Below are 27960 nucleotides of genomic sequence, written 5' to 3'. Positions count from 1 at the left end.
GCACGTCAACCCTATCTATTGTGGACCGATAGCGGTCCTTACAGAACAGCAGACTGTACCGCACTCAAGCCTATGTACCGTAGCACCCTATACCAAGTTACCAGTCCTTATAAGAACTTTTGTGGAACAAGCAGGTTGTGTATTAGTGTTTAGCAGACTGTACGTCAGTCCCTATACCGCTGAAGGACTGCTGCAGTATAGGTGAGCGGTCAGCAGTGGTGCACGTCAACCCTATCTATTGTGGACCGATAGCGGTCCTTACAGAACAGCAGACTGTACCGCACTCAAGCCTATGTACCGTAGCACCCTATACCAAGTTACCAGTCCTTATAAGAACTTTTGTGGAACAAGCAGGTTGTGTGTTAGTGATTAGCAGACTGTACGTCAGTCCCTATACCGCTGAAGGACTGCTGCAGTATAGGTGAGCGGTCAGCAGTGGTGCACGTCAACCCTATCTATTGTGGACCGATAGCGGTCCTTACAGAACAGCAGACTGTACCGCACTCAAGCCTATGTACCGTAGCACCCTATACCAAGTTACCAGTCCTTATAAGAACTTTTGTGGAACAAGCAGGTTGTGTATTAGTGTTTAGCAGACTGTACGTCAGTCCCTATACCGCTGAAGGACTGCTGCAGTATAGGTGAGCGGTCAGCAGTGGTGCACGTCAACCCTATCTATTGTGGACCGATAGCGGTCCTTACAGAACAGCAGACTGTACCGCACTCAAGCCTATGTACCGTAGCACCCTATACCAAGTTACCAGTCCTTATAAGAACTTTTGTGGAACAAGCAGGTTGTGTATTAGTGTTTAGCAGACTGTACGTCAGTCCCTATACCGCTGAAGGACTGCTGCAGTATAGGTGAGCGGTCAGCAGTGGTGCACGTCAACCCTATCTATTGTGGACCGATAGCGGTCCTTACAGAACAGCAGACTGTACCGCACTCAAGCCTATGTACCGTAGCACCCTATACCAAGTTACCAGTCCTTATAAGAACTTTTGTGGACCAAGCAGGTTGTGTATTAGTTTTTAGCAGACTGTACGTCAGTCCCTATACCGCTGAAGGACTGCTGCAGTATAGGGCAGCGGTCAGCAGTGGTGCACGTCAACCCTATCTATTGTGGACCGATAGCGGTCCTTACAGAACAGCAGACTGTACCGCACTCAAGCCTATGTACCGTAGCACCCTATACCAAGTTACCAGTCCTTATAAGAACTTTTGTGGAACAAGCAGGTTGTGTGTTAGTGATTAGCAGACTGTACGTCAGTCCCTATACCGCTGAAGGACTGCTGCAGTATAGGGCAGCGGTCAGCAGTGGTGCACGTCAACCCTATCTATTGTGGACCGATAGCGGTCCTTACAGAACAGCAGACTGTACCGCACTCAAGCCTATGTACCGTAGCACCCTATACCAAGTTACCAGTCCTTATAAGAACTTTTGTGGACCAAGCAGGTTGTGTATTAGTGTTTAGCAGACTGTACGTCAGTCCCTATACCGCTGAAGGACTGCTGCAGTATAGGGCAGCGGTCAGCAGTGGTGCACGTCAACCCTATCTATTGTGGACCGATAGCGGTCCTTACAGAACAGCAGACTGTACCGCACTCAAGCCTATGTACCGTAGCACCCTATACCAAGTTACCAGTCCTTATAAGAACTTTTGTGGAACAAGCAGGTTGTGTGTTAGTGATTAGCAGACTGTACGTCAGTCCCTATACCGCTGAAGGACTGCTGCAGTATAGGTGAGCGGTCAGCAGTGGTGCACGTCAACCCTATCTATTGTGGACCGATAGCGGTCCTTACAGAACAGCAGACTGTACCGCACTCAAGCCTATGTACCGTAGCACCCTATACCAAGTTACCAGTCCTTATAAGAACTTTTGTGGACCAAGCAGGTTGTGTATTAGTGTTTAGCAGACTGTACGTCAGTCCCTATACCGCTGAAGGACTGCTGCAGTATAGGGCAGCGGTCAGCAGTGGTGCACGTCAACCCTATCTATTGTGGACCGATAGCGGTCCTTACAGAACAGCAGACTGTACCGCACTCAAGCCTATGTACCGTAGCACCCTATACCAAGTTACCAGTCCTTATAAGAACTTTTGTGGACCAAGCAGGTTGTGTATTAGTTTTTAGCAGACTGTACGTCAGTCCCTATACCGCTGAAGGACTGCTGCAGTATAGGGCAGCGGTCAGCAGTGGTGCACGTCAACCCTATCTATTGTGGACCGATAGCGGTCCTTACAGAACAGCAGACTGTACCGCACTCAAGCCTATGTACCGTAGCACCCTATACCAAGTTACCAGTCCTTATAAGAACTTTTGTGGAACAAGCAGGTTGTGTGTTAGTGATTAGCAGACTGTACGTCAGTCCCTATACCGCTGAAGGACTGCTGCAGTATAGGGCAGCGGTCAGCAGTGGTGCACGTCAACCCTATCTATTGTGGACCGATAGCGGTCCTTACAGAACAGCAGACTGTACCGCACTCAAGCCTATGTACCGTAGCACCCTATACCAAGTTACCAGTCCTTATAAGAACTTTTGTGGACCAAGCAGGTTGTGTATTAGTGTTTAGCAGACTGTACGTCAGTCCCTATACCGCTGAAGGACTGCTGCAGTATAGGGCAGCGGTCAGCAGTGGTGCACGTCAACCCTATCTATTGTGGACCGATAGCGGTCCTTACAGAACAGCAGACTGTACCGCACTCAAGCCTATGTACCGTAGCACCCTATACCAAGTTACCAGTCCTTATAAGAACTTTTGTGGAACAAGCAGGTTGTGTGTTAGTGATTAGCAGACTGTACGTCAGTCCCTATACCGCTGAAGGACTGCTGCAGTATAGGTGAGCGGTCAGCAGTGGTGCACGTCAACCCTATCTATTGTGGACCGATAGCGGTCCTTACAGAACAGCAGACTGTACCGCACTCAAGCCTATGTACCGTAGCACCCTATACCAAGTTACCAGTCCTTATAAGAACTTTTGTGGACCAAGCAGGTTGTGTATTAGTGTTTAGCAGACTGTACGTCAGTCCCTATACCGCTGAAGGACTGCTGCAGTATAGGGCAGCGGTCAGCAGTGGTGCACGTCAACCCTATCTATTGTGGACCGATAGCGGTCCTTACAGAACAGCAGACTGTACCGCACTCAAGCCTATGTACCGTAGCACCCTATACCAAGTTACCAGTCCTTATAAGAACTTTTGTGGAACAAGCAGGTTGTGTATTAGTGTTTAGCAGACTGTACGTCAGTCCCTATACCGCTGAAGGACTGCTGCAGTATAGGGCAGCGGTCAGCAGTGGTGCACGTCAACCCTATCTATTGTGGACCGATAGCGGTCCTTACAGAACAGCAGACTGTACCGCACTCAAGCCTATGTACCGTAGCACCCTATACCAAGTTACCAGTCCTTATAAGAACTTTTGTGGAACAAGCAGGTTGTGTGTTAGTGATTAGCAGACTGTACGTCAGTCCCTATACCGCTGAAGGACTGCTGCAGTATAGGTGAGCGGTCAGCAGTGGTGCACGTCAACCCTATCTATTGTGGACCGATAGCGGTCCTTACAGAACAGCAGACTGTACCGCACTCAAGCCTATGTACCGTAGCACCCTATACCAAGTTACCAGTCCTTATAAGAACTTTTGTGGAACAAGCAGGTTGTGTATTAGTGTTTAGCAGACTGTACGTCAGTCCCTATACCGCTGAAGGACTGCTGCAGTATAGGTGAGCGGTCAGCAGTGGTGCACGTCAACCCTATCTATTGTGGACCGATAGCGGTCCTTACAGAACAGCAGACTGTACCGCACTCAAGCCTATGTACCGTAGCACCCTATACCAAGTTACCAGTCCTTATAAGAACTTTTGTGGACCAAGCAGGTTGTGTATTAGTTTTTAGCAGACTGTACGTCAGTCCCTATACCGCTGAAGGACTGCTGCAGTATAGGGCAGCGGTCAGCAGTGGTGCACGTCAACCCTATCTATTGTGGACCGATAGCGGTCCTTACAGAACAGCAGACTGTACCGCACTCAAGCCTATGTACCGTAGCACCCTATACCAAGTTACCAGTCCTTATAAGAACTTTTGTGGAACAAGCAGGTTGTGTGTTAGTGATTAGCAGACTGTACGTCAGTCCCTATACCGCTGAAGGACTGCTGCAGTATAGGGCAGCGGTCAGCAGTGGTGCACGTCAACCCTATCTATTGTGGACCGATAGCGGTCCTTACAGAACCGCAGACTGTACCGCACTCAAGCCTATGTACCGTAGCACCCTATACCAAGTTACCAGTCCTTATAAGAACTTTTGTGGAACAAGTGAGTTGTGAATGTTTAGCAGACTGCAGCAGAAGGGCAGCAGTCAAGTATAATATCCTTTCTATATTTGGAAGAAAGAATATTATACATGTACAAGCCTATTACTGTACCACTGATACCAGTCCTGAAAAGAACCTTTGTGGAACTAATAATAACAGCAAGTCTTTAAAATTACCCTCACTGCCTGACAACACTGCTTCCTTCCTGTCCCTATACAAATTGGCAAAAAAAGAGAACGATTAGTGGTTACTGGAACAGCTCTTTTGTGGACCTTGATAGTAACAGCTAATGATGATGATGATGATGATGATGATGAAAGACTAATCTGGCTGTCCCTGTAGCATACACCGTCCTTTCCCTTTCTCTAAACTAACAAAAGACACTCAGGCTGCTGCAAGAATCAGCAGCACAGCAAACCTATCAACACCTAACACCTATACCAGTCCTGAAAAGAACTTTTGTGTACCAAATAGCTAGTGGTTTATCTCTCCCTACTCCACACAGGAACCTGTCCCTATCTTAACAGAAGAAAGAATGTAAAATGGCCACCGGATCGGGTGTATTTATAGGTTAGGGGGAATGTACAAGTGTCCATGTGCTGTCATGTCTCAATTGGCTGTCCTGTATCACATGATAAACGTGTCACCAAAGGTTAAAGTTCTTGTATACATTAAACACGTAAGTCCGCCGCGGCGAACGACGGAAAAAGGCGTTCGAACGTGCGGACCGCGAATGTCGGAAATTCGCCGCGAAACGACCGCCGGGCGAACCGTTCGGCCATCACTAAACAAGAGTTCCTTATTTAGCCTTATATTTTTATTTCCTATGTTTGCCGGCTCCACCCAGTGGCCAAAATGCTGTATTTTCCTGATTAAGGGAGCTTCAGGAGAATACTGCATTATGGCCAATAGGTGGCGCTGCCAATCACGAATCCCGGCAATCCAGACTGAACATGTAAGCAGAGGTCAGCCTCAATGAAAACCGCATGTCATAGAGATATATTGCCTTATATCGGGGGTCTCAAACTAGTGGCCCACCAGGTGTTGCAGAACTACAAGTCCCATCATGCCTCTGCCCGAGGGAGTCATGCTTGTAACTGTCAGCCTTGCAATGCCTCCTGGGACTTGTAGTCTTGTAATAGCTGGAGGGCCACCAGTTTGAGACCCCCCTGCCTTATATGGTTATTTCCTATGTTTGCTGGCTCCACCCAGTGGACAAAATGCAGTATTTTCCTGATTTAGGCAGCTTCAGGAGAATGCTGCATTATGGCCACTAGGTGGAGCTGCCAATCACAAATCCCGACAATCCAGACTGAACATGTAAGCCGAGGTCACCCTCAATGAAAACTGCATGTCATACAGCTATATACCTTATATAGGTTGTTTCCTATATTTTCTGGCTCCACCCAGTGGACAAAATGCAGCATTTTCCTGATTAAGGGAATTTCAGGAGAACACTGCTTAATGGCCACTAGGTGGGGCTGCCAATCATGAAGCCAGACGATCCAGTCTGAACGTGTAAGCAGAGGTCACCCTCAATGAAAACCGCATGTCATATTGATATATGCCTTATATAGGTTGTTTCCTATGTTTTCTGGCTCCATATAGTGGCCAAACTGCAGTATTTTCCTGATTAAGGGAATTTCAGGAAAATACTGTGTTATGGCCACTAGGTGGTGCTGCCGATCACAAATCCTTACAATCCAGACTGAACATGTAAACATTAAAGCAGAGGTGTACATGTATATGGCACAAGCACTAGCTCACCTGTCACCAATAAGCCTTTATTTTGCCTTAGATGGTTATTTCCTATGTTTTCTGTCTCCATCTTGTGGCCAAAATGCAATATTTTCCTGATTAAGGGAGCATCAGGAGAATACTGCATTATGGCCACTAGGTGGAGCTGCGAATCACGAATCCCGACAATCCAGACTGAACATGTGAGTGTGCAAGTAGAGGTCAACCTCAATGAAAACTGCATGTCATAGAGATATATGCCTTATATGTTTATTTCCTATGTTTTCTGGCTCCATCTAGTGGCCAAAATGCAGTATTTTCCTGATTAAGGGAATTTCAGGAGAACACTGCTTAATGGCCACTAGGTGGAGCTGCGAATCACGAATCCTGACAATCCTGACAGACTGAACATGAAAGCAGAGGTCAGCTTCAATAAAAAAACGCATGTCATAGAGATATATACCTTATATTGGTTGTTTCCTATGTTTTCTGGCTCCATCTAGTGGCCAAAATGCAGTACTTTCCCGATTAAGGGGATTTCAGGAAAATACTGCATTATGGCCACTAGGTGGAGCTGCCAATCATAGGAGTTTTATATATATTGGGCAAAACGCAGGATTTGGCATTATTCTGGTATTTCACAATACGCACGACAAGCAAAAACGACATTTTTATAGAGAATTCTGTCTGAAGAGCGATGCCCTCCGTCCCTTTCCGGGACCGTTCGCCTCTGACTGGCACGCTTCTTACCCCGACACTCAGGGGCGGCGCTCCAGGTCCCGTTCTCGGTACAGGTGACGTTCTCGTTTCCGATGAGGACGAGGTTCTGCAGACAGCGATAGGTCACCGCGTCCTGGTAGATGGAAACGTTCTTCCCCCGCGGCGCGTAGTGTTCAATCGCGGCAGATTTTGGTAGCGGAGGATGAGGACAGGTCACCACTGGAGGAGAGGAGGATATTCCCAGAATTATTCACCTGTATTTCCTCTAAAGAACATAAAACATTCACAAAGTATTTGAGAAAAGCTTCGGGGGGTTTAGTGTGATGGAGGTTCCCTCTTCACTCCTATAAATAAAGAACACCGGGGGGTGGGGGTGGGGGTGGGGGACTAAATTGTAGAGCTTTTCATTGCATATACATTCGTTCTGTGTGAATGTGGACCAAAATGAATGCTTTACAGGCTATTTTCTCTCTAGTGCGAATGGACTCATTCATAGAAAGCAGAAAAATACTGCACTGTGGCCACTAGAGGGCGCTGATGGTCACAGGAAATAAATATTTATTGGCTGTGATCGTCGGCTCCATCTAGTGGCCATAATGTGTTCCTCTTACTCTACAAAGACATATTAGTGAGCTGAAGGCAAAGATCTCAATGAGCCCGTCTGCCCAGGGACTTATTTACAGACTCCCTGGCTGTAGAACCCAGCCTGCCAGGCCATTTCATGTGATCCTTGCACTCTCCTGCAGCTGCGCCACTCCCCTCATTTCTGTTCCCACCTTGTCTTAGTAGTCGGTGGCAGAGAGGAGGACAGAACTCCTCTGCCAGATACTGCTTCTCTCTGTTCAGCTGCAGCACACCCCTGTCTGTGCCTCTCCCAGTCTCAGCATTCAGCAACAGCGAGGAGGACGGAACTCCTGTGCCAGATCCTGCATCTCTCTGTGCAGCCATGGAGAGGCTCACCCCTGCCCTCCTTTGTCTCAGCAGTCAGCAGCAGAGAGGAGGACAGAACTCCTCATACAGATCCTGAACCTCTCTGTGCAGCCGCAGCACACCCCTGTCTCTGCCTCTCCTGGTCTCAGTATTCAGCAACAGAGAGGAGGACAGAAATCCTGTCCCAGATCCTGCACTTCTCTGTGCAGCTGCGGAGAGGCTTGTCTCTGCCCCCCTTCTCAGCAGTTGGCAGCAGAGAGGATGACAGAGCTCCTCCTACTGATCCTGCACCTCTCTGTGCAGCCGCAGCTCCCCCTCGTCTCCGTCTTGCCTGTTCTCAGCATTCCGCAACAGTCAGAGAGGACAGAACTCCTGTGCCAGATCCTGCACTTCTCTGTGCAGCCGCGGAGAGGGGCTCATTTCTGCCCCCTCACATCTCAGCAGTCAGTAGCATAGAGGAGGACAGAACTCATCCTACAGATCCTGCACCTCCCTGTGCAGCCACAGAGAGGCTCATCTATTACCCCCCCCCCCCCCCACTCCCCAGTCTCAGCAATTGGCAGCAGAGAGGAAAGACCTCCTCCTACAGGTCCTGCACTTCTCATTGTAGCCGCAGCACAAATCTGTTTCTGCCTCCCCTGGTCTCAGCATTCAGCTGACTCCAACCCTCCTCTGCTCCTCCTCCAGACCCTGCACTTTCTGCTTCCCAGCTCCGCCCCCCATGTTCTTCCTGGCAGCAGCACAAGGTAACGGGGGTGCAATATAATGTAAGGGAGGATGGGGGGCTATTGACTTCTGATGGAGGGGGGCTATTGACTTCTGATGGAGGGGGGCTGTTGACTTCTGATGGGGGGGCTCTTGACTTCTGGTGGGGGAGGGGGGTTCTTGACTTCTGATGGGGGGGCTCTTGACTTCTGATGGAGGGAGGCTCTTGACTTCTGATGGAGGGGGGGCTCTTGACTTTTGATGGAGGGGGGCTCTTGACTTCTGATGGAGGGGGTCTCTTGACTTCTGATGGGGAGGCACTTGACTTCTGATAGAGGGGGGGGCTTTTGACTTCTGATGGGGGGGGGCTCTTGACTTCTGATGGAGGGGGGCTCTTGACTTCTGATGGAGGGGGGGCTCTTGACTTTTGATGGAGGGGGGCTCTTGACTTCTGATGGGGGGGCTATTGACTTCTGATGGAGGGGGGGGGCTCTTGACTTTTGATGGAGGGGGGCTCTTGACTTCTGATGGAGGGGGGCTCTTGACTTCTGATGGGGGGGGCTCTTGACTTCTGATGGAGGGGGCTCTTGACTTCTGATGGGGGGGCTCTTGACTTCTGATGGAGGGGGGCTCTTGACTTCTGATGGAGGGGGGGCTCTTGACTTTTGATGGAGGGGGGCTCTTGACTTCTGATGGGGGGGCTCTTGACTTCTGATGGAGGGGGGGCTGTTGACTTCTGATGGGGGGCTGTTGACTTCTGATGGGGGGGCTCTTGACTTTTGATGGAGGGGGGCTCTTGACTTTTGATAGAGGGGGGCTCTTGACTTCTGATGGAGGGGGGCTCTTGACTTTTGATGGAGGGGGGCTCTTAACTTCTTATGGAGGTGGGCTGTTGACTTCTGATGGAGGGGGCTCTTGACTTCTGATGGAGGGGGGGCTCTTGACTGCTGATGGAGGGGGCTCTTGACTTCTAATGGAGGGGGGGCTGTTGACTTCTGATGGGGGGTTGTTGACTTCTGATGGGGGGGCTCTTGACTTCTGATGGAGGGGGGCTCTTGACTTCTGATGGAGGAGGGCTCTTGACTTCTGATGGAGGGGGGGCTCTTGACTTTTGATGTAGGGGGGCTCTTGACTCCTGATGGAGGGGGGCTCTTGACGTCTGATGGAGGGGGGCTCTTGACTTCTGATGGAGGGGGGGCTCTTGTCTCCTGATGGAGGGGGGGCTCTTGACTCCTGATGGGGGGCTCTTGACGTCTGATGGAGGGGGGCTCTTGACTTCTGATGGAGGGGGGCTCTTGACTCCTGATGGAGGGGGGGCTCTTGACGTCTGATGGAGGGGGGCTCTTGACTTCTGATGGAGGGGGGGCTCTTGTCTCCTGATGGAGGGGGGGCTCTTGACTCCTGATGGGGGGCACTTGACTTCTGATGGGGGGGGGCTCTTGACTTCTTATGGAGGGGGGCTTTTAAATTCTGATGGAGGGGGGCTTTTGACTTCTGATGGGGGAGGGGGGCTCATAACTTGTAATGGGGGGCTCTTGACTTCTGAAGGAGGGGGGGCTCTTGACTTCTGATGGAGGGCGCCTCTTGACTTCTGATGGAGGGGCTCTTGACTTCTGATGGAGGGCGCCTCTTGACTTCTGATGGAGGGCGCCTCTTGACTTCTGATGGAGGGGCTCTTGACTTCTGATGGAGGAGGGGGGACTTTGGCTTCTGATGGAGGGGGGCTCTTAACACTGGAGGATGTAAGGGAGGGGGTGGGATGCTCTGGACATCTAGTCTTACAGATACAACCGGCCCTGTAAGGGCGACCAAAATGCTGATGTGACCCGCAATGAAATTGAGTTTGGCACCCCCTGCTGGAGAACATCCTCTGAACCCTGTAAATCCACCAGGGAGATTCCCAACTCCGCCCATTAAAGTGCCTCTGCACTCAAATATTGCACCTAATGCAGTTTATCGAGGTCCACCATCGGTCCCTCGGATGGAAAGGACTTCTGCAATCTAAAGGAAGTCCCTCCCGAGGAGAAGGATCGGCAAGAGGCTGTAGTCCCGCTCTGAGGCCCCCGGAAAAGTCCCCTGTGATCTGGCTACAGATGAAAGGGGACATGTCAAGTTGCATGACAAGTCGCACCCCATGTACGGAATTCAAATCGGTCAATAAATCCTCGACCAATCTGAATTTGAAGCGTTTTGAAGATTTGGAATTTGTTTGAAAAAAAAAAAAATCGCATCAAAGTCACATTTTAGGGCACTTTAGGGGAGTGTGAATGGGCCCTTTAGCGCAGTTGCAGCGTTTGCTGGAGAACATACGCTGATATCTTCTCAGGATTTACCTTCACAGACCGGCATCTTCTGGCTCCATTTCCCACTTTCCAGACACTCGCTCTCATTGGCTCCGTGCAGGGTGTACCTGAGAGGGGGGAGGGGACACAGCAAAACGCAGCCAATCAGGAGCAATATTTCAGCGTTGGGTGTCACAGCAGTATTATAGATGTTCTGTGTCTGGCCCGATATTCTATTCAGCGTGATCCGATGCCGTCCATTGTCTTCTAGATACAATGTTACCTCTGATACTACCAGATTCCGATAAGCCCCCGCCCCCTCCCCCATCCGCCTGCCATGCAGACCCCCACAACTACCGGCCAGGGTTGTGGGGAAGAGGCCCTTGTTCCCCATTAACATTAGCAGCACAGTTCCTCTGATTCTGGAAAGCCTGGGTGCTGATTGGACACCACACTAGTAACTAATCAGGTACAGAGGAGAATAATGACATTTCCCAGCACCAATAATCATTATTTATTGATAGATTATTGGTCACATCATCTCACAATCCCAATGACGTCATCTTCAATCATCATCAATCATCATCAATCAAAGGATGAAATGAAACAATGTCTGCAAAAAACGTTTCCATCCTGTCTGATCATCTCCCGATCGATCCGGCCTCAGATCGATTGACTAGTCAGTGGAAAGTGCCCTGACAAGGATCTATTGATCTGTGGAATTGATCGGAGGGGAATATGGAAGAATCAGACTGAACGGCGGCCACAGACATGATCAAATGTCTGTTTAAATCAGCTGAATACTTTCCAGGGGCCATCAAAGCTAAAGGCCTTCAATGTCGCAGCTGTTTTCTTTTTTTTTTAGCAGCCACAGCCTGAATAGAAAAGTCCTGTCACCTGCCAGCATGGTGTAGTGAAGGTCCCTTTGCTCTCTGTGAGGAAGCAGTGGTCATTCTGCAGAGGTCTGACCGCCTCCTGCTGATTCAGAGTGAGAGCTCTCCAATCAGCAGAAAGCATAAGCTTTGATCATTGGAGAGCTCTAGCTATGACTCAGTAGGGGGAGTGACTGGCCTCTGCAGAGAGACCACTGCTTCCACGCAGAGAGCAAGGGACCTTTTTTACACCGTGCTGGCAGGTGACAGGCTTTTCCATTTTGGCTTGGGGTTCACTTTAATGGAAACGTAAGCCTGGAGCTTTCCACTTTTAATCCCTGCCCCCTCCCCATTCATGAGAACCACCCCAATCATTAAAAAAAAAAAACCTTTGCATACCTTTTTTCTGTAGCCTTCTAGCTGTTCTGGGGATATTTGGGAGCTTACTTTTCTTTTTCAGTGACGCTGGGTGGTGGGCATTGGTCCTGGACTGAGCAGCGCTCATATGACGGAGGAGTACTGCTCAGTCCTGGAGTACTGTGAGCCCAGCCCAGGTCATTTGGTGCCCCCTAGGGAGGGAATCTACACAGCAGGCTGGATTTACAGGTATGGGGCAGAATGACAGACTGCCCCCCTGCCTGAAGAGGACCAGTGGCACGAGGAGGAACCCAGGGACAGTGCTGGACTGAGGAGGAAGCCGGGGGGATTGCACTGTAATGAGGAGGAAGTCGGGGACGGTACTGGAATGAGGAGGAAGCCAGAGATGGCACTGGACTGAGGAGGAAGTCGGGACGGCACTGGACTGAGGAGGAAGCCGGGGATGGCACTGGACTGAGAAGAAAGCCGGGGATAGCACTGGACTGAGGAGGAAGCCGGGGATGGCACTGGACTGAGGAGGAAGCCGGGGATGGCACTGGACTGAGGATGAAGCCGGGGATGGCACTGGACTGAGGAGGAAGCCGGGGATGGCACTGGACTGAGGAGGAAGCCGGGGATGGCACTGGACTGAGGAGGAAGCCGGGAATGGCACTGGACTGAGGATGAAGCTGGGGATGGCACTGGACTGAGGAGGAAGCCGGGGACAGCACTGGACTGAGGATGAAGCCGGGGACGGCACTGGACTGAGGAGTAAGCCGGGGACGGCACTGTACTGAGGAGGAAGCTGGGGACGGCACTGGACTGAGGAGGAAGTCAGGGATGGCACTGGACTGAGGAGGAAGCGGGGGAAGGCAGTGGACTGAGGAGGAAGCCGGAGACGGCACTGGACTGAGGAGGAAGCCAGGGACGGCACTGGACTGAGGAGGAAGCCAGGGATGGCACTGGACTGAGGAGAAAGCCGGGGACGGCACTGGACTGAGGAGAAAGCCGGGGACAGCACTGGACTGAGGAGGAAGCCGGGGATGGCACTGGACTGAGGAGGAAGCCGGGGATGGCACTGGACTGAGGATGAAGCCAGGGATGGCACTGGACTGAGGAGGAAGCCGGGGACGGCACTGGACTGAGGAGGAAGCTAGGGATGGCACTGGATTGAGGAGGAAGCCGGGGACGGCACTGGACTGAGGAGGAAGCTAGGGACGGCACTGGGCTGAGGAGTAAGCCAGGGACGGGACTGTACTGAGGAGGAAGCTGGGGACGGCACTGGACTGAGGAGGAAGCCGGGGACGGCACTGGACTGAGGAGGAAGCCGGGGACGGCACTGGACTGAGGAGGAAGTCAGGGATAGCACTGGACTGAGGAGGAAGCGGGGGACGGCAGTGGACTGAGGAGGAAGTCAGGGATGGAACTGGACTGAGGAGGAAGCCAGGGACGGCACTGGACTGAGGAGAAAGCCGGGGACGGCACTGGACTGAGGAGAAAGCCGGGGACGGCACTGGACTGAGGATGAAGCCGGGGATGGCACTGGACTGAGGAGGAAGCCGGGGATGGCACTGGACTGATGATGAAGTCGGAGATGGCACTGGACTGAGGAGGAAGCCGGGGACGGCACTGGACTGAGGAGGAAGTCGGAGATGGCACTGGACTGAGGAGGAAGCCGGGGATGGCACTGGACTGAGGAGGAAGCCGGAGATGGCACTGGACTGAGGAGGAAGCCGGGGACGGCACTGGACTGAGGAGGAAGTCGGAGATGGCACTGGACTGAGGAGGAAGCCAGAGATGGCACTGGACTGAGGAGGAAGCCGGGGATGGCACTGGACTGAGGAGGAAGCCGGGGACGGCACTGGACTGATGATGAAGTCGGAGACGGCACTGGACTGAGGAGGAAGCCGGAGATGGTACTGGACTGAGGAGGAAGCCGGGGACGGCACTGGACTGAGGAGGAAGCCGGAGATGGCACTGGACTGAGGAGGAAGCCGGGGACGGCACTGGACTGAGGAGGAAGCCGGGGATGGCACTGGACTGAGGAGGAAGTCAGGGATGGCACTGGACTGAGGAGGAAGCGGGGGAAGGCAGTGGACTGAGGAGGAAGCCGGAGACGGCACTGGACTGAGGAGGAAGCCGGGGACGGCACTGGACTGAGGAGGAAGCCAGGGATGGCACTGGACTGAGGAGAAAGCCGGGGACGGCACTGGACTGAGGAGGAAGCCGGGGATGGCACTGGACTGAGGAGGAAGCCGGGGATGGCACTGGACTGAGGAGGAAGCCGGGGACGGCACTGGACTGAGGAGGAAGCTAGGGATGGCACTGGATTGAGGAGGAAGCCGGGGACGGCACTGGACTGAGGAGGAAGCTAGGGACGGCACTGGGCTGAGGAGTAAGCCAGGGACGGGACTGTACTGAGGAGGAAGCTGGGGACGGCACTGGACTGAGGAGGAAGCCGGGGACGGCACTGGACTGAGGAGGAAGCCGGGGACGGCACTGGACTGAGGAGGAAGTCAGGGATAGCACTGGACTGAGGAGGAAGCGGGGGACGGCAGTGGACTGAGGAGGAAGTCAGGGATGGAACTGGACTGAGGAGGAAGCCAGGGACGGCACTGGACTGAGGAGAAAGCCGGGGACGGCACTGGACTGAGGAGAAAGCCGGGGACGGCACTGGACTGAGGATGAAGCCGGGGATGGCACTGGACTGATGATGAAGTCGGAGATGGCACTGGACTGAGGAGGAAGCCGGGGATGGCACTGGACTGATGATGAAGTCGGAGATGGCACTGGACTGAGGAGGAAGCCGGGGACGGCACTGGACTGAGGAGGAAGTCGGAGATGGCACTGGACTGAGGAGGAAGCCGGGGATGGCACTGGACTGAGGAGGAAGCCGGAGATGGCACTGGACTGAGGAGGAAGCCGGGGACGGCACTGGACAGAGGAGGAAGTCGGAGATGGCACTGGACTGAGGAGGAAGCCGGGGACGGCACTGGACTGAGGAGGAAGCCGGAGATGGCACTGGACTGAGGAGGAAGCCGGGGATGGCACTGGACTGAGGAGGAAGCCGGGGACGGCACTGGACTGATGATGAAGTCGGAGACGGCACTGGACTGAGGAGGAAGCCGGAGATGGTACTGGACTGAGGAGGAAGCCGGGGACGGCACTGGACTGAGGAGGAAGCCGGAGATGGCACTGGACTGAGGAGGAAGCCGGGGACGGCACTGGACTGAGGAGGAAGCCGGGGATGGCACTGGACTGAGGAGGAAGCCGGGGACGGCACTGGACTGATGATGAAGTCGGAGATGGCACTGGACTGAGGAGGAAGCCGGGGATGGCACTGGACTGAGGAGGAAGACGGGGACTGCACTGGACTGAGGAGGAAGTCCCTGTGATGTCACTCCCCCATTATTACATCACACACATGAAGATCAGCCCCTGTGATGTCACTCACCCTTTATTACAGGAGAACCAGATGACGCTCTCATAGGTCAGCTGCTTATAATGGGCCTGTCCGTTGTCCAGAGGGCCGGGTTTGGGGCACTGCTTGGCTGCCAACACAGAAACAGGACATCAGACTGGAAATTCCATCGTACACACCGGATTGGCTACTTCTGACGCATGCAAATAAGAGGGGCGGAGACAGATAATGAGTCACATGGAGCTAAGAGGGATAACGCAGGCTCTGTGTATATGTAAATAAGGGGGAGGGGACAGACTCAGTGTATATGTAAATAAGGGGGAAGGGACAGACTCTGTGTATATGTAAATGAGTGGGAGGGGACAAGGGCTTAGTTATAGTTAATTAAAAGAGTGGAGACAGATCCTGCACCCTGTATGTAAATGAGGGGGAGGAGACAGATCCCGCACCCTGTATGTAAATGAGGGGGTGGAGACAGATCCCACACCCTGTATGTAAATGAGGGGGAGGAGACAGACCCCGCCCCCTCTATGTAAATGAGGAGGAGGGGACAGAACCCACACCCTGTATGTAAATGAGAGGGAGGAGACAGATCCCGCACCCTGTATGTAAATGAGAGGGAGGAGACAGATCCCGCACCCTGTATGTAAATGAGAGGGAGGAGACAGATCCCGCACCCTGTATGTAAATGAAGGGGAGGACACAGATCCTGCCCCCTTTATGTAAATGAGGAAGAGGAGACAGATCCCACACCCTGTATGTAAATGAGGGGGAGGAGAGAAATCCCGTTCCCTGTATGTAAATGAGGAAGAGGAGACAGATCCCGTCCCCTGTATGTAAATGAGGGGGAGGAGACAGATCCCACACCCTGTATGTAAATGATGGGGAGGAGACAAATCCCGCACCCTGTATGTAAATGAGGCGGAGGAGACAGATCCCGCACCCTGTATGTAAATAAGGGGGAGGAGACAGACCCCGCCCCTCTATGTAAACGAGGAGGAGGAGACAGATCCCACACCCTGTATGTAAATGAGGGGGAGGAGACAGATCCCACACCCTGTATGTAAATGAGGCGGAGGAGACAGATCCCGCACCCTGTATGTAAATGAGGGGGAGGAGACAGATCCCGCACCCTGTATGTAAATGAAGGGGAGGAGACAGATCCTGCACCCTGTATGTAAATGAGGAGGAGGAGACAGATCCCGCACCATGCGTGTAAATGAGGGGGAGGAGTCAGATCCCGCACCCTGCATGTAAATGAGGGGGAGGAGACAGATCCCGCACCATGTGTGTAAATGAGGGGGAGGAGACAGATCCCGCACCCTGTATGTAAATGAGGGGGAGGAGACAGACCCCGTCCCCTCTATGTAAACGAGGAGGAGGAGACAGATCCCGTCCCCTGTATGTAAATGAGGGGGAGGAGACAGATCCCACACCCTGTATGTAAATGAGGAGGAGGAGACAGATCCCACACCCTGTATGTAAATGAGGCGGAGGAGACAGATCTCGCACCCTGTATGTAAATTAGGGGGAGGAGACAGATCCCGCACCCTGTATGTAAATGAAGGGGAGGAGACAGATCCTGCACCCTGTATGTAAATGAGGAGGAGGAGACAGATCCCGCACCATGCGTGTAAATGAGGGGGAGGAGTCAGATCCCGCACCCTGCATGTAAATGAGGGGGAGGAGACAGATCCCGCACTCTGTATGTAAATGAAGGGGAGGAGACAGATCCCGCACCCTGTATGTAAATGAGGAGGAGGAGACAGATCCCGCACCATGTGTGTAAATGAGGGGGAGGAGACAGATCCCGCACCCTGCATGTAAATGAGGAGGAGGAGACAGATCCCGCACCATGTGTGTAAATGAGGGGGAGGAGACAGATCCCGCACCCTGTATGTAAATGAGGGGGAGGAGACAGACCCCGCCCCCTCTATGTAAATGAGGAGGAGGAGACAGATCCCACACCCTGTATGTAAATGAGGCGGAGGAGACAGATCCCGCACCCTGTATGTAAATGAGGGGGAGGAGACAGACCCCGTCCCCTCTATGTAAACGAGGAGGAGGAGACAGATCCCGTCTCCTGTATGTAAATGAGGGGGAGGAGACAGATCCCACACCCTGTATGTAAATGAGGGGGAGGAGACAGATCCCACACCCTGTATGTAAATGATGGGGAGGAGACAAATCCCGCACCCTGTATGTAAATGAGGCGGAGGAGACAGATCCCGCACCCTGTATGTAAATTAGGGGGAGGAGACAGATCCCGCACCCTGTATGTAAATGAAGGGGAGGAGACAGATCCCGCACCCTGTATGTAAATGAGGAGGAGGAGACAGATCCCGCACCATGTGTGTAAATGAGGGGGAGGAGACAGATCCCGCACCCTGTATGTAAATGAGGGGGAGGAGACAGACCCCGCCCCCTCTATGTAAATGAGGAGGAGGAGACAGATCCCACACCCTGTATGTAAATGAGGGGGAGGAGACAGACCCCGTCCCCTCTATGTAAACGAGGAGGAGGAGACAGATCCCGTCCCCTGTATGTAAATGAGGGGGAGGAGACAGATCCCACACCCTGTATGTAAATGAGGGGGAGGAGACAGATCCCACACCCTGTATGTAAATGATGGGGAGGAGACAAATCCCGCACCCTGTATGTAAATGAGGCGGAGGAGACAGATCCCGCACCCTGTATGTAAATTAGGGGGAGGAGACAGATCCCGCACCCTGTATGTAAATGAAGGGGAGGAGACAGATCCCGCACCCTGTATGTAAATGAGGAGGAGGAGACAGATCCCGCACCATGTGTGTAAATGAGGGGGAGGAGTCAGATCCCGCACCCTGCATGTAAATGAGGGGGAGGAGACAGATCCCGCACCCTGTATGTAAATGAGGAGGAGGAGACAGATCCCGCACCCTGTGTGTAAATGAGGGGGAGGAGACAGATCCCGCACCCTGCATGTAAATGAGGGGGAGGAGACAGATCCCGCAACCTGTGTGTAAATGAGGGGGAGGAGACAGATCCCGCACCCTGCATGTAAATGAGGGGGAGGAGACAGATCCCGCACCCTGTATGTAAATGAGGGGGAGGAGACAGACCCCGCCCCCTCTATGTAAATGGGGAGGAGGAGACAGATCCCACACCCTGTATGTAAATGAGGGGGAGGAGACAGATCCCGCACCCTGTATGTAAATGAAGGGGAGGAGACAGATCCCACACCCTGTATGTAAATGAGGGGGATGAGACAGATCCCACACCCTGTATGTAAATGAGGGTGAGGAGACAGATCCCGCACCCTGTATGTAAATGAGGGGGAGGAGACAGATCCCACACCCTTATGTAAATGAAGGGGAGGAGACAGATCCCACACCCTGTATGTAAATGAAGGGGAGGAGACAGATCTCACACCCTGTATGTAAATGAGGGGGATGAGACAGATGCCGCACCCTCTATGTAAATGAAGGGGAGGAGACAGATCCCGCACCCTGTGTGATAATATCGGGGTCCCCCTGTAGGGGGTGCGGACGGTTGGACTCACCTTTACACTTCAGGGTGGCGTGCTCCCAGTTCCCGTGGATTGAACACACGGCTTTATCATTCCCGGTTTCTCTCTCATATCCCGGAATACAGGAATAGGTCACCACATCCCGGGGCTCATACACCACCTTCCCGGGTCTCAGCACTGCAGACTGGATCTCCCGGGGCCTGGTACACACTGCAACCAATGAGAAATCATCACTCCACCCAAAACTCAGATCTCAGCATTTCATGCATAGCAGACACTTCAAAGACATGATAGATTCTTACCATTTATTTCCTGGACTGAGAAATGACACAGTCATGTAAATCCTGGTGCCTGTGCAGTTCTTTGCTGTGTTCACAAATGTCTGACACAGGTCAGCCCCTGCTTGCAGCCTCTCACCTTGTGATTTGTTACAAAGTTTCGATCTACAATCTGATCACTGGGGGAGGGGAGACTGAGGAAATGACCCCTCCTCCTTCTACAAAGTTACAATGTACAGTCTGATCATGGGGGGGGGGAGAGAGGAAATGACTCCTCCTCCTTTTACAAAGTTACAATGTACAGTCTGATCACGGGGGGGGGGATTCTTCTTTCTATCTGCAGTAGACTTGTGACATGATCTTCTTATTGATAAAGGGTGATCAATGATCTTGTTCTGTAGATTGGGACATGTCGGATAATTCATACTGACAGGTCCTCTTTGAGGCCATAATTGTAGATTTGTTTCTGGGAGGAAATCCAGAATTAGATGACAGATATGAGTTTTGTATGAAATGTGGAGCTCTGTGGAGGAAGATTGCAGTAAATCTGGAAATCATTTCCCTGGCTGCCGTCATTCTGTGATTGGTATCAGCGTGGTGCTGGAGCGGAGGGGCCCCTTCTCCCCGGGGGGCCCCAATTACTCTGAGATCCCTTCCAGACGTTTCATAGGGGTGCAAAGCAACTGTCAGGCTGAGGAGGGCGCTAAGTGTACTACCTGATCAGTATCCTGGGTGGTTTTATATAGGAGACCCCTCTCAGTATGACATGGGGGGGGGGTCAGATACATTGCAGTGAGAAGGATTGATGATGACATGGGGGGGGGGACCACCGGCCAACAATGGGGGGGTCTACAGCAGGGGAGTGTGCAGACAGGAGGAGGAGGGGACCAGCTATGGCCACTAGAATCAGATCACACCCCTCTGATCGCTGTGTCCCGATCGATATCTCTGTGCGGATTAAATATTAACTTGACTTTTCTTGTGAAAAAAAAATATTAACTTGAGTGCAAAACTGATTTGGCCTTTTTTGGTTTGATCCATTCGTAGGTCCTTCTCTCCGTCTGCGACCTTCCCTGACCCGAGACAGCCGGGACTCTGATGTGAGTCGAAAATCCCCCTCTGGGGGGCAATCTGCATGAATTTATAGCCACCAGGGGGCAGTAACAGCATTCTGGTGTCCCCTACCCCCCCCCCCCCATCTGTGTGTAGACCATATGAATATATAGTATGGGCAGTACCATCTTTCTGGGGTCTCTACCCCTTCCTGTATAGCCCATAGTCTATATAGTATTTGCAGAAGTATCATTGTGGTGTCTCTACCCCCTCCCCCCCCCGCACTTTGTATAGTCCATAGGAATCCCATAGGGGGCAGTACCAGCATTGCACTGTCTCCACTCCTCTTGTATAGTCAATGGGAAACCCATAGGGGGCAGTATTAGGATTGTGGTGTCTCTATCCCCTCATGTATAGGCCATAAATATCCCCTAGGGGGCAGTAGTAGAATTGTGGTGTCCCTAACAAACCACCCTTCCTCCCCCCTTGCATAGGCCATAGGAATCCCCTAGGGGGCAGTAGTAGCATTGTGCTGTCTCCACCCCTCTCATATAATAATCCCCTAGAGGGTAGTACCGGCACTGTGGTGTCTCTGCCCTCTCTTGTATAAGCCATAGAAATCCCCCAGGGGGTAGTGCCAGCATTGCAGTGTCTCTTCCCCCTTTTGTATAGTGCATGGGAGTCTCCCCGGGGGCAGTACCATCATTGTGGTGTCTCTACTCCTCTCACATGGTCCATAGTAATCTGCTAGGAGCAGTGCCAACATTCTGATTCTCTACCACCCCCTCTAGTATAGTCCATAGGAATCCCCTAGGGGGCAGTAGTAGCATTGTGCTGTCTCCACCCCTCTCATATAGTCCATAGGAATCCCCTAGGGGGCAGTAGTAGCATTGTGTTGTCTCCACCCCTCTCATATAGTCCATAGGAATCCCATAGGGGGAAGTACCGGCACTGTGGTGTCTCTGCCCTCTCTTGTATAAGCCATAGCAATCCCCTAGGGGGCAGTGCCAGCATTGCAGTGTCTCTTACCCCTCTTGTATAGTGCATGGGAGTCTCCCCGGGGGTGGTACCATCATTGTGGTATCTCTACTCCTCTCACATAGTCCATCGTAATTTGCTAGGAGCAGCGCCAACATTCGGATTCTCTACCACCCCCTCTAGTATAGTCCATAGGAAACCCCTAGGGGGGGTGGTACCACTATTGTGGTGTCTCCACTCCCAATGTATAGTCCATAGGAATCCCATAGGGGGCACTAACATTACAGTACTGACATTATGATGTTCTCAGCCTCCCATTGTATACTCCATAAGTATCCCCTAGGGCAGGGGTAGGCAACCTCGGCCCTCCAGCTGCTTTAAAACTACAAGTCCCATAAGACATTGCAAGTCCATGACCATCGCAGGCATGAATCCTAGAGGCAGAGGCACAATGGGATTTGTAGTTTCACCACAACTGGGTGGCTGGAGTAGCCTACTAGGTGGTGGTACCAAAATTGTACTATCATATACGCCATACATATACCTAGAGGGCAGGTACCATAACTATGTAGTCTCCACCCACTGCTTATACTCCATTCAAATCTCAAATCACTTAGGGGGCAGTTCCAGCAATTGTGTTGTCTCTGCCCCCGAATATAAGAATCACAGTGGGGGGGCAGTACCAGCAACTGTGTTTTCCCAACTCCTGCATATACACCAAAGAAATCCCCTTGTGGGCAGTACCAGCAATTGTGTTGTCTCCGCCCCCGAATATAAACCAAATGGATCCTCTTTGGGGGCTGTACCAGGATTGTGCTTTTCCTAACCCTACATATAAAAAACACCAAAGAAATCCCCTTATGGGCAGTGCCAGCTTTGTGTTGTCTCCACCCCCCAAATGCACCAAAGCAATCCCCTAGGGGGCAGAACCAGAACTGGATTAATCCACCAGAGTTTTCTCTATAGGAATCGCCTGAGGATGAATTTCTCCATGTCCAACAGATGAAGTCCCAGCAAGGACTGACACACACTGCCACTCCACCCACAACTAAACACTAAGGCCCCATTCACACTTGTGCGACTTGTGTGCAACTTTGTAAAGCACAAACAATTACAGTCTGCTTTTTGACCCCTGTCCCAGTCCATCCCTTCTGCAGAAAAGTCCCTCCCCCAAGGAAATTGTCCATCCATCTCTCTTCCTGGTGTCCCTTCTGCAAGAGAAATGAGCTCTAACCCAAACCTTCACCTAACACTAACGCTAACCTAACCCTAACTCTAACCCAAACCTGCCATAACCCTAACACTTGCCCTAACCCCTAACACTTGCCATAACCACAACCCTAGCAATAACCCTAACCCCTAACCTTAGTCATAACTCTAACCCTATCCATAACCATAACACTTGCCCTAGCCCCTAACCCTAGTCATAACCCTAACCCTACCCATAACCCTAATGCTTTCCCTAACTCTTACCCTAGCCATAATCCTAACACTTGTCCTAACCTTAGCCATTACCATAACCCTAGCTATAGCCCAAACCCCTAGGCATAACGCTAACCCTAGCCATAACCCAACCCTGATAATAACCCTAACCCTAGCCATAACACTAACCCTAGCCCCTAACCCTAGCCATAACCCTAACTCTTGCCATAGCCCTAACCCTAGTCATAACCCTAATCCCCAACCCTAGCCATAGCCCTAACCCTAGTAATAACTCTAACCCCTAACCCTAGCCATAATCTTAACCCAAATAATATCCATAACCCTAGTCATAACCCTAGCCATAACCCTAACAATTGCTCTAATGCTAACCCTAGCCATAACCCTAAAATTTGCACTAACCCCTAACCCTAAGCATAACCCTAACCCTAGGCCCTAAATCTATCCATAACCCTAACACTAGCCCTAACCCTTAACCCTATCAACAACCATAATGCTTGCCCTAACTCTAACCCTAGCCATAACCCTAATCCTAGTAATAACCCTAACCATAACCCTAACTCTTGCCATAATCTTAACCCTAGTCATAACCCTAACCTTAGTAATAACTCTAACCCCTAACCCTAGTCATAACCCTAACCCTAGCCATAACCCTAACACTAGCCCTAACCCCTAACCCTAGCCATAACCCTAATGCTTTCCCTAACTCTTACCCTAGCCATAACCCTAACACTTGTCCTAACCTTAGCCATTACCATAACCCTAGCTATAGCCCAAACCCCTAGGCATAACCCTAACCTGATAATAACCCTAACCCTAGCCATAACACTAACCCTAGCCCCTAACCCTAGCCATAACCCTAACTCTTGCCAAAGCCCGAACCCTAGTCATAACCCTAATCCCCAACCCTAGCCATAGCCCTAACTTTAGTAATAACTGTAACCCCTAACCTAACCCTAAGCATAACCCTAACCCTAGCCCCTAAACCTAGCCATAATCCTAACACTAGCCCTAACCCCTAACCCTATCAACAATCCTAATGCTTGCCTTAACTCTAACCCTAGCAATAACCATAACCCTAGCCATAACCCAAAGTCCTAGGCATAACCCTAACCCTAGCCATAACCCTAACCTTAGTAATAAGTCTAACCCCTAACCCTAGTAATAACCCTAATCATAACCCTAACCCTAGTCATAACCCTAACTCTTGCCATAGACCTAACCCTAGTCATAACCCTAACCTTAGTCCCTAAACCTAGCCATAACCCTAATACTAGCCCTAATCCCTAACCCTAGCAATAACTCTATTCCCTAACCCTATTCATAACCCTAATCCCTAACCCTATCCATAATCACTGAAGCAGGTAAAGGAATATGTGTTATCATTGGTCAAAGCCAAAGCCGCACTCATCCAGAAATCACATCAAGGCGCACTGTAAAGTCGCAATGGAAATCGCACTATTTTGAAGTTGCTTAAGTGTAAATGGAGTCTGAAAGTTCTGGGTGGAACCCTGCTCTGTGCCCCCATCCCCCAAACATGGCCGTGGCCGATATTTCGCATTTCAGCCGAGAACTCGCAGACTTTGACTCCGCCGTGTTTCACAATCTGACCCCGGGACATGATCACCTCTGAGCTCCAGGGAGGTTTGTCCAGCGTTCTCGGAGAGGGAGGATGGGGATGATGGAACCCTCATCTCTGTCCGGGTCCTCTGTGTCCGATCGTCCCAAATACCCAACAAAGCTCACGTCACAGACAGACCTTCGCCACCATAATGGGGGGCACTCTGCTGGGCACCAGGGAACAAATCCTTTAATATCGCCGTCCATCAGAGAGGTGAAGCCACTGTCACTCTTCTTCCTGTATCAGGGTGACAACACTAGGCCACATCTTCTCAATGATCAGCAGCGTTGTCACCCTGCTATGTGCGCTCCTTCAGTCTCATAGACCTGATAGGCAGTCTGACCACCAACCAAAGGAGCTCCCTGATAATGGTGACAACGCTGCTGAGAATTGGGACATTGGCTTAGTGTTGTCACCCTGCAACAGGAAGTGGTGCTATTGGCAGGATCTCCGGATAAGAAAGTTTGTAACAGATTTACAAAAAACAATTTGCTTAAGAATTCTGTATACAGTGAGGCACGGTGCCGAGCATGCTGGGAAATAGATCTTAGGTTCACATATGGGCCCCTGGGACTGTAAACTAACCCACTGAGACCAAAAAGACCGTACAACCCCCACCTCATCCAATCTCGGCCCTGTATCTGTCCTCCTGGCTACATGGCTGATTTTCCCGAAGGAGAAAGACTCCCATTTTCTGAACCTACAAGTTCTTCTCCACATAGCTGGCTCCTGACACATGCCTGAACTCTGTGTGCTGCTCCACGTCCATAGACATCACAGGGGATCCTGTGCCACTCCCTCCTGCCCTCCACTCCTCTCTCATTAACAGACCACACCCACTGCCGGTCTCCACCCGCTGGAGTATATGTCATAAGAATACACTAGGGGGCAGTATTGTGGAGGAAGTCTTATTTGGAGTTTCAGCTGTTGGGCCGAGCATGATTGGGATTTCAGAGTAATACAATTTTGATGAGGTATTTCACAATGTGCGCCACGTCATCCAATCAGATGTTTATGTGTCTAATGTGTGGAGGCTCTCTATTGGCTGTTTTATCCTTATTGGAGGATCATTATCATTATTGGACTCACGCTATTGGCTGGTTTATCCTTATTACTGATTTGCTATTGGCTGTTTTATCATTATTGGAGGCTCACTATCTTTATTGGAGGCTCGCAATTGGCTGTTTTATCATTAATGGAGGCTCACTATTGGTTGTTATATTAATATTGGAGGCTCATTATTGGCTGTTTTATCTTTATTTGATTTGCTATTGGCTGCTTTATCATTATTGGAGGCTTGCTATTGGCTGTTTTATTAATATTAGAGGCTCGGTATTGGCTGTTTTATCATGATTGGAGGATCATTATCACGATTGGAGGCTCACTATTGGCTGCTTTATCATTATTGGAGGCTCGCTATTGGCTGCTTTATCATTATTGGAGGCTCGATATTGGCTGCTTTATCATTATTGGAGGCTCGTTATTGGCTGTTTTATCATGATTGGAGGATCATTATCACGATTGGAGGCTCACTATTGGCTGCTTTATCATTACTGGAGGCTCGCTATTGGCTGCTTTATCATTACTGGAGGCTCGCTATTGGCTGTTTTATTATGATTAGAGGATCATTTAATTATTGGAGGCTTGCTATTGGCTGTTTTATTAATATTGGAGGCTCACTATTGGCTGCCTTATCGTGATTGGAGGCTCGCTATTGGCTAATTTATCATTATTGGAGGCTCATAATTGACTGTTTTATTATGATTGGAGGATCATTTAATTATTGGAGGCTCACTATTGGCTTTTTATTGATATTGGAGGCTCACTATTGGCTTTTTATTGATATTGGAGGCTCACTATTGGCTGCTTTATCATGATTGGAGGCTCATTATTGGCTGTTTTATTAATATTAGAGGCTCGGTATTGGCTGTTTTATTAATATTAGAGGCTCGGTATTGGCTGTTTTATCATTATTAGAGGCTCGCTATTGGCTCGTTTATTAATATTAGAGGCTCGCTATTGGCTGTTTTATCATAATTAGAGGCTCGCTATTGGCTGTTTTATCATAATTAGAGGCTCGGTATTGGCTGTTTTATCATGATTAGAGGATCACTATTGGCTACTTTATGATTATTAGAGGCTCACTATTGGCTGCTTTTATGTGTATAATGAAGATTTCCCACCCTTATCCCGGGGGGTTACCCCCATTACCCTATAATCCTCAGGAGGGCCAATCACAAAGCATTATGGGAAGGCCGTACCTTTTCCTGCTGTAGCACAATGTAGCAGACACAGCCCAGCGATCAGCGTGGTCAGTCGCAGCATTTTGTCCGGCAGTCACAGCGGGACGCTCTCTCCACTTTGGAAGGATTTCTGTGAACATTAACCAGAATTCCCGGCGGAGGGACAAGCGGCTCCTCGGGCTGACCCCGGAGTTACTGTTTAATCAAATGTTTAATTATTAAATCAGAAGATAAAAAAAAATATATTTTTTCTAAATTGTCGCTCTTTTTTTGCTTATAGCGCAAAAAACAAAAACCGCAGAGATGATCAAATACCACCAAAAGAAAGCTCTATTTGTGGGGAAAAAAAGGACAATTTTATTTGCGTACAGGGACGCACGGCCGCACAATTGTCAGTTCAAGTAACGCAGTGATGTATCGCAAAAAATGGCCTGGTCATAAAGGGGGGGGTAAACTATCTGGAGGTGAAGGGGTTAATTGAAGAAGCTGAAGTTAGAAGCTGATTAGCTACCATGCACAGCTGTACCACATTCTGTGTGCTCCAGTTTTACTAAATCTCCCCCCATTGTGTGCTATACACCGGGCTGTCTTTAGCACAGGGCAAAAGGGGGCAGCTGCCCCCAGGCCCAGTCATTGTTGTGGGGCCCAAAGCAGCTGCCCCCTTTGAGCCTGCAAATAGTTGATAAGGGAGTCCAATCAATATTAAAGATGGCAGGGCCATCTTTAGCACAGGGCAAAAGGGGCAGCTGCCCTGGGCCCAGTCATTGTTGTGGTTTCCAAAGAAGCTGCCCCTTGAGCCCGAAAATAGTTGATAAGTGAATTCGGGAGGGCCAAAGAAATTTTTTGGCCCAGGATCCAATCAATATTAAAGACAGCAGGGCCGTCTTTAGCATAGGGCAGAAGGGGCAGCTGCCCCCGGGCCTAGTCATTGTTGTGGGGCCCAAGGCAGCTGCCCCCTTTGAGCCCGCAAATAGTTGATAAGTGGATTCGGGAGGGCCCAAGAAAAAATGTTTGGCCCAGGGTCCAATCAATATTAAAGACGGCTGGGCCATCTTTAGCACAGGGCAAAAGGGGCAACTACCCCCAGGCAGAGTCATCGTTGTGGGGCCCAAAGCAGCTGCCTCCTTTAAGCCTGTAAATAGTTGATAAGTGGATTCGGCAGGGCCCAAGAAAATGTTTGGCCCAGGGTCCAATCAATATTAAAGATGGCAGGGCCGTCTTTAGGACACGGGGCAAAAGGGGAAGCTGCTCTGGGCCCAGTCATTGTTGTGGGGCCCAAAGCAGCTGCCCCATTTAAGCCTGTAAATAGTTGATAAGTGGACTCATGAGGGCCCAAGAAAATTTTTGGGGCAGGATCCAATCAATATTAAAGACGGCAGGGCCGCCTTAAGCACAGGGCAAAAAGGGCAGCTATCCCTGGGCCCAGTCATTGTTGTGGGGCCCAAAGCAGCTGCCCCCTTTAAGCCTGTAAATAGTTGATAAGTGGATTCGGGAGGGCACAAGAAA

General features: G+C 50.9%; 2 protein-coding genes across 2 annotated transcripts in view; both read right to left on the bottom strand.

Annotated features, from left to right (window-relative positions):
• The window catches only part of APOH (apolipoprotein H), a 34958-nt gene extending 8371 nt beyond the window's left edge, over positions 1-26587 (bottom strand). Inside the window, exons 1-5 of the mRNA XM_077460659.1 lie at positions 26473-26587; positions 18875-19051; positions 15367-15463; positions 10735-10811; positions 6797-6985 (exon numbers count right to left, since the gene is read on the bottom strand). Coding sequence (XP_077316785.1) covers positions 6797-6985; positions 10735-10811; positions 15367-15463; positions 18875-19051; positions 26473-26536 — 604 coding nt within the window. The 5' untranslated portion in view covers positions 26537-26587. The remainder of the gene's footprint in view (positions 1-6796; positions 6986-10734; positions 10812-15366; positions 15464-18874; positions 19052-26472) is intronic.
• LOC143934958 (uncharacterized) lies at positions 11988-15338 on the bottom strand. Its single transcript, XM_077458503.1, has 2 exons — positions 15333-15338; positions 11988-13123 (listed from the first exon to the last, which is right to left on the bottom strand). The coding sequence occupies exons 1-2, from the start codon at positions 15336-15338 to the stop codon at positions 12125-12127; spliced, it is 1005 nt and encodes a 334-aa protein (XP_077314629.1). The 3' UTR covers positions 11988-12124.
• Positions 26588-27960: the final 1373 nt, after the last annotated feature.

This window comes from Lithobates pipiens, unplaced genomic scaffold (genome assembly GCF_037356315.1).
Source record: "Lithobates pipiens isolate NorthernLeopardFrog02 unplaced genomic scaffold, aLitPip1_a1.2 Scaffold_28, whole genome shotgun sequence".
Classification (NCBI taxonomy): Eukaryota; Metazoa; Chordata; class Amphibia; order Anura; family Ranidae; genus Lithobates; species Lithobates pipiens.
Note: the sequence above shows the minus strand (reverse complement) of the source record. Positions and strands in the feature narration are given on the sequence as shown.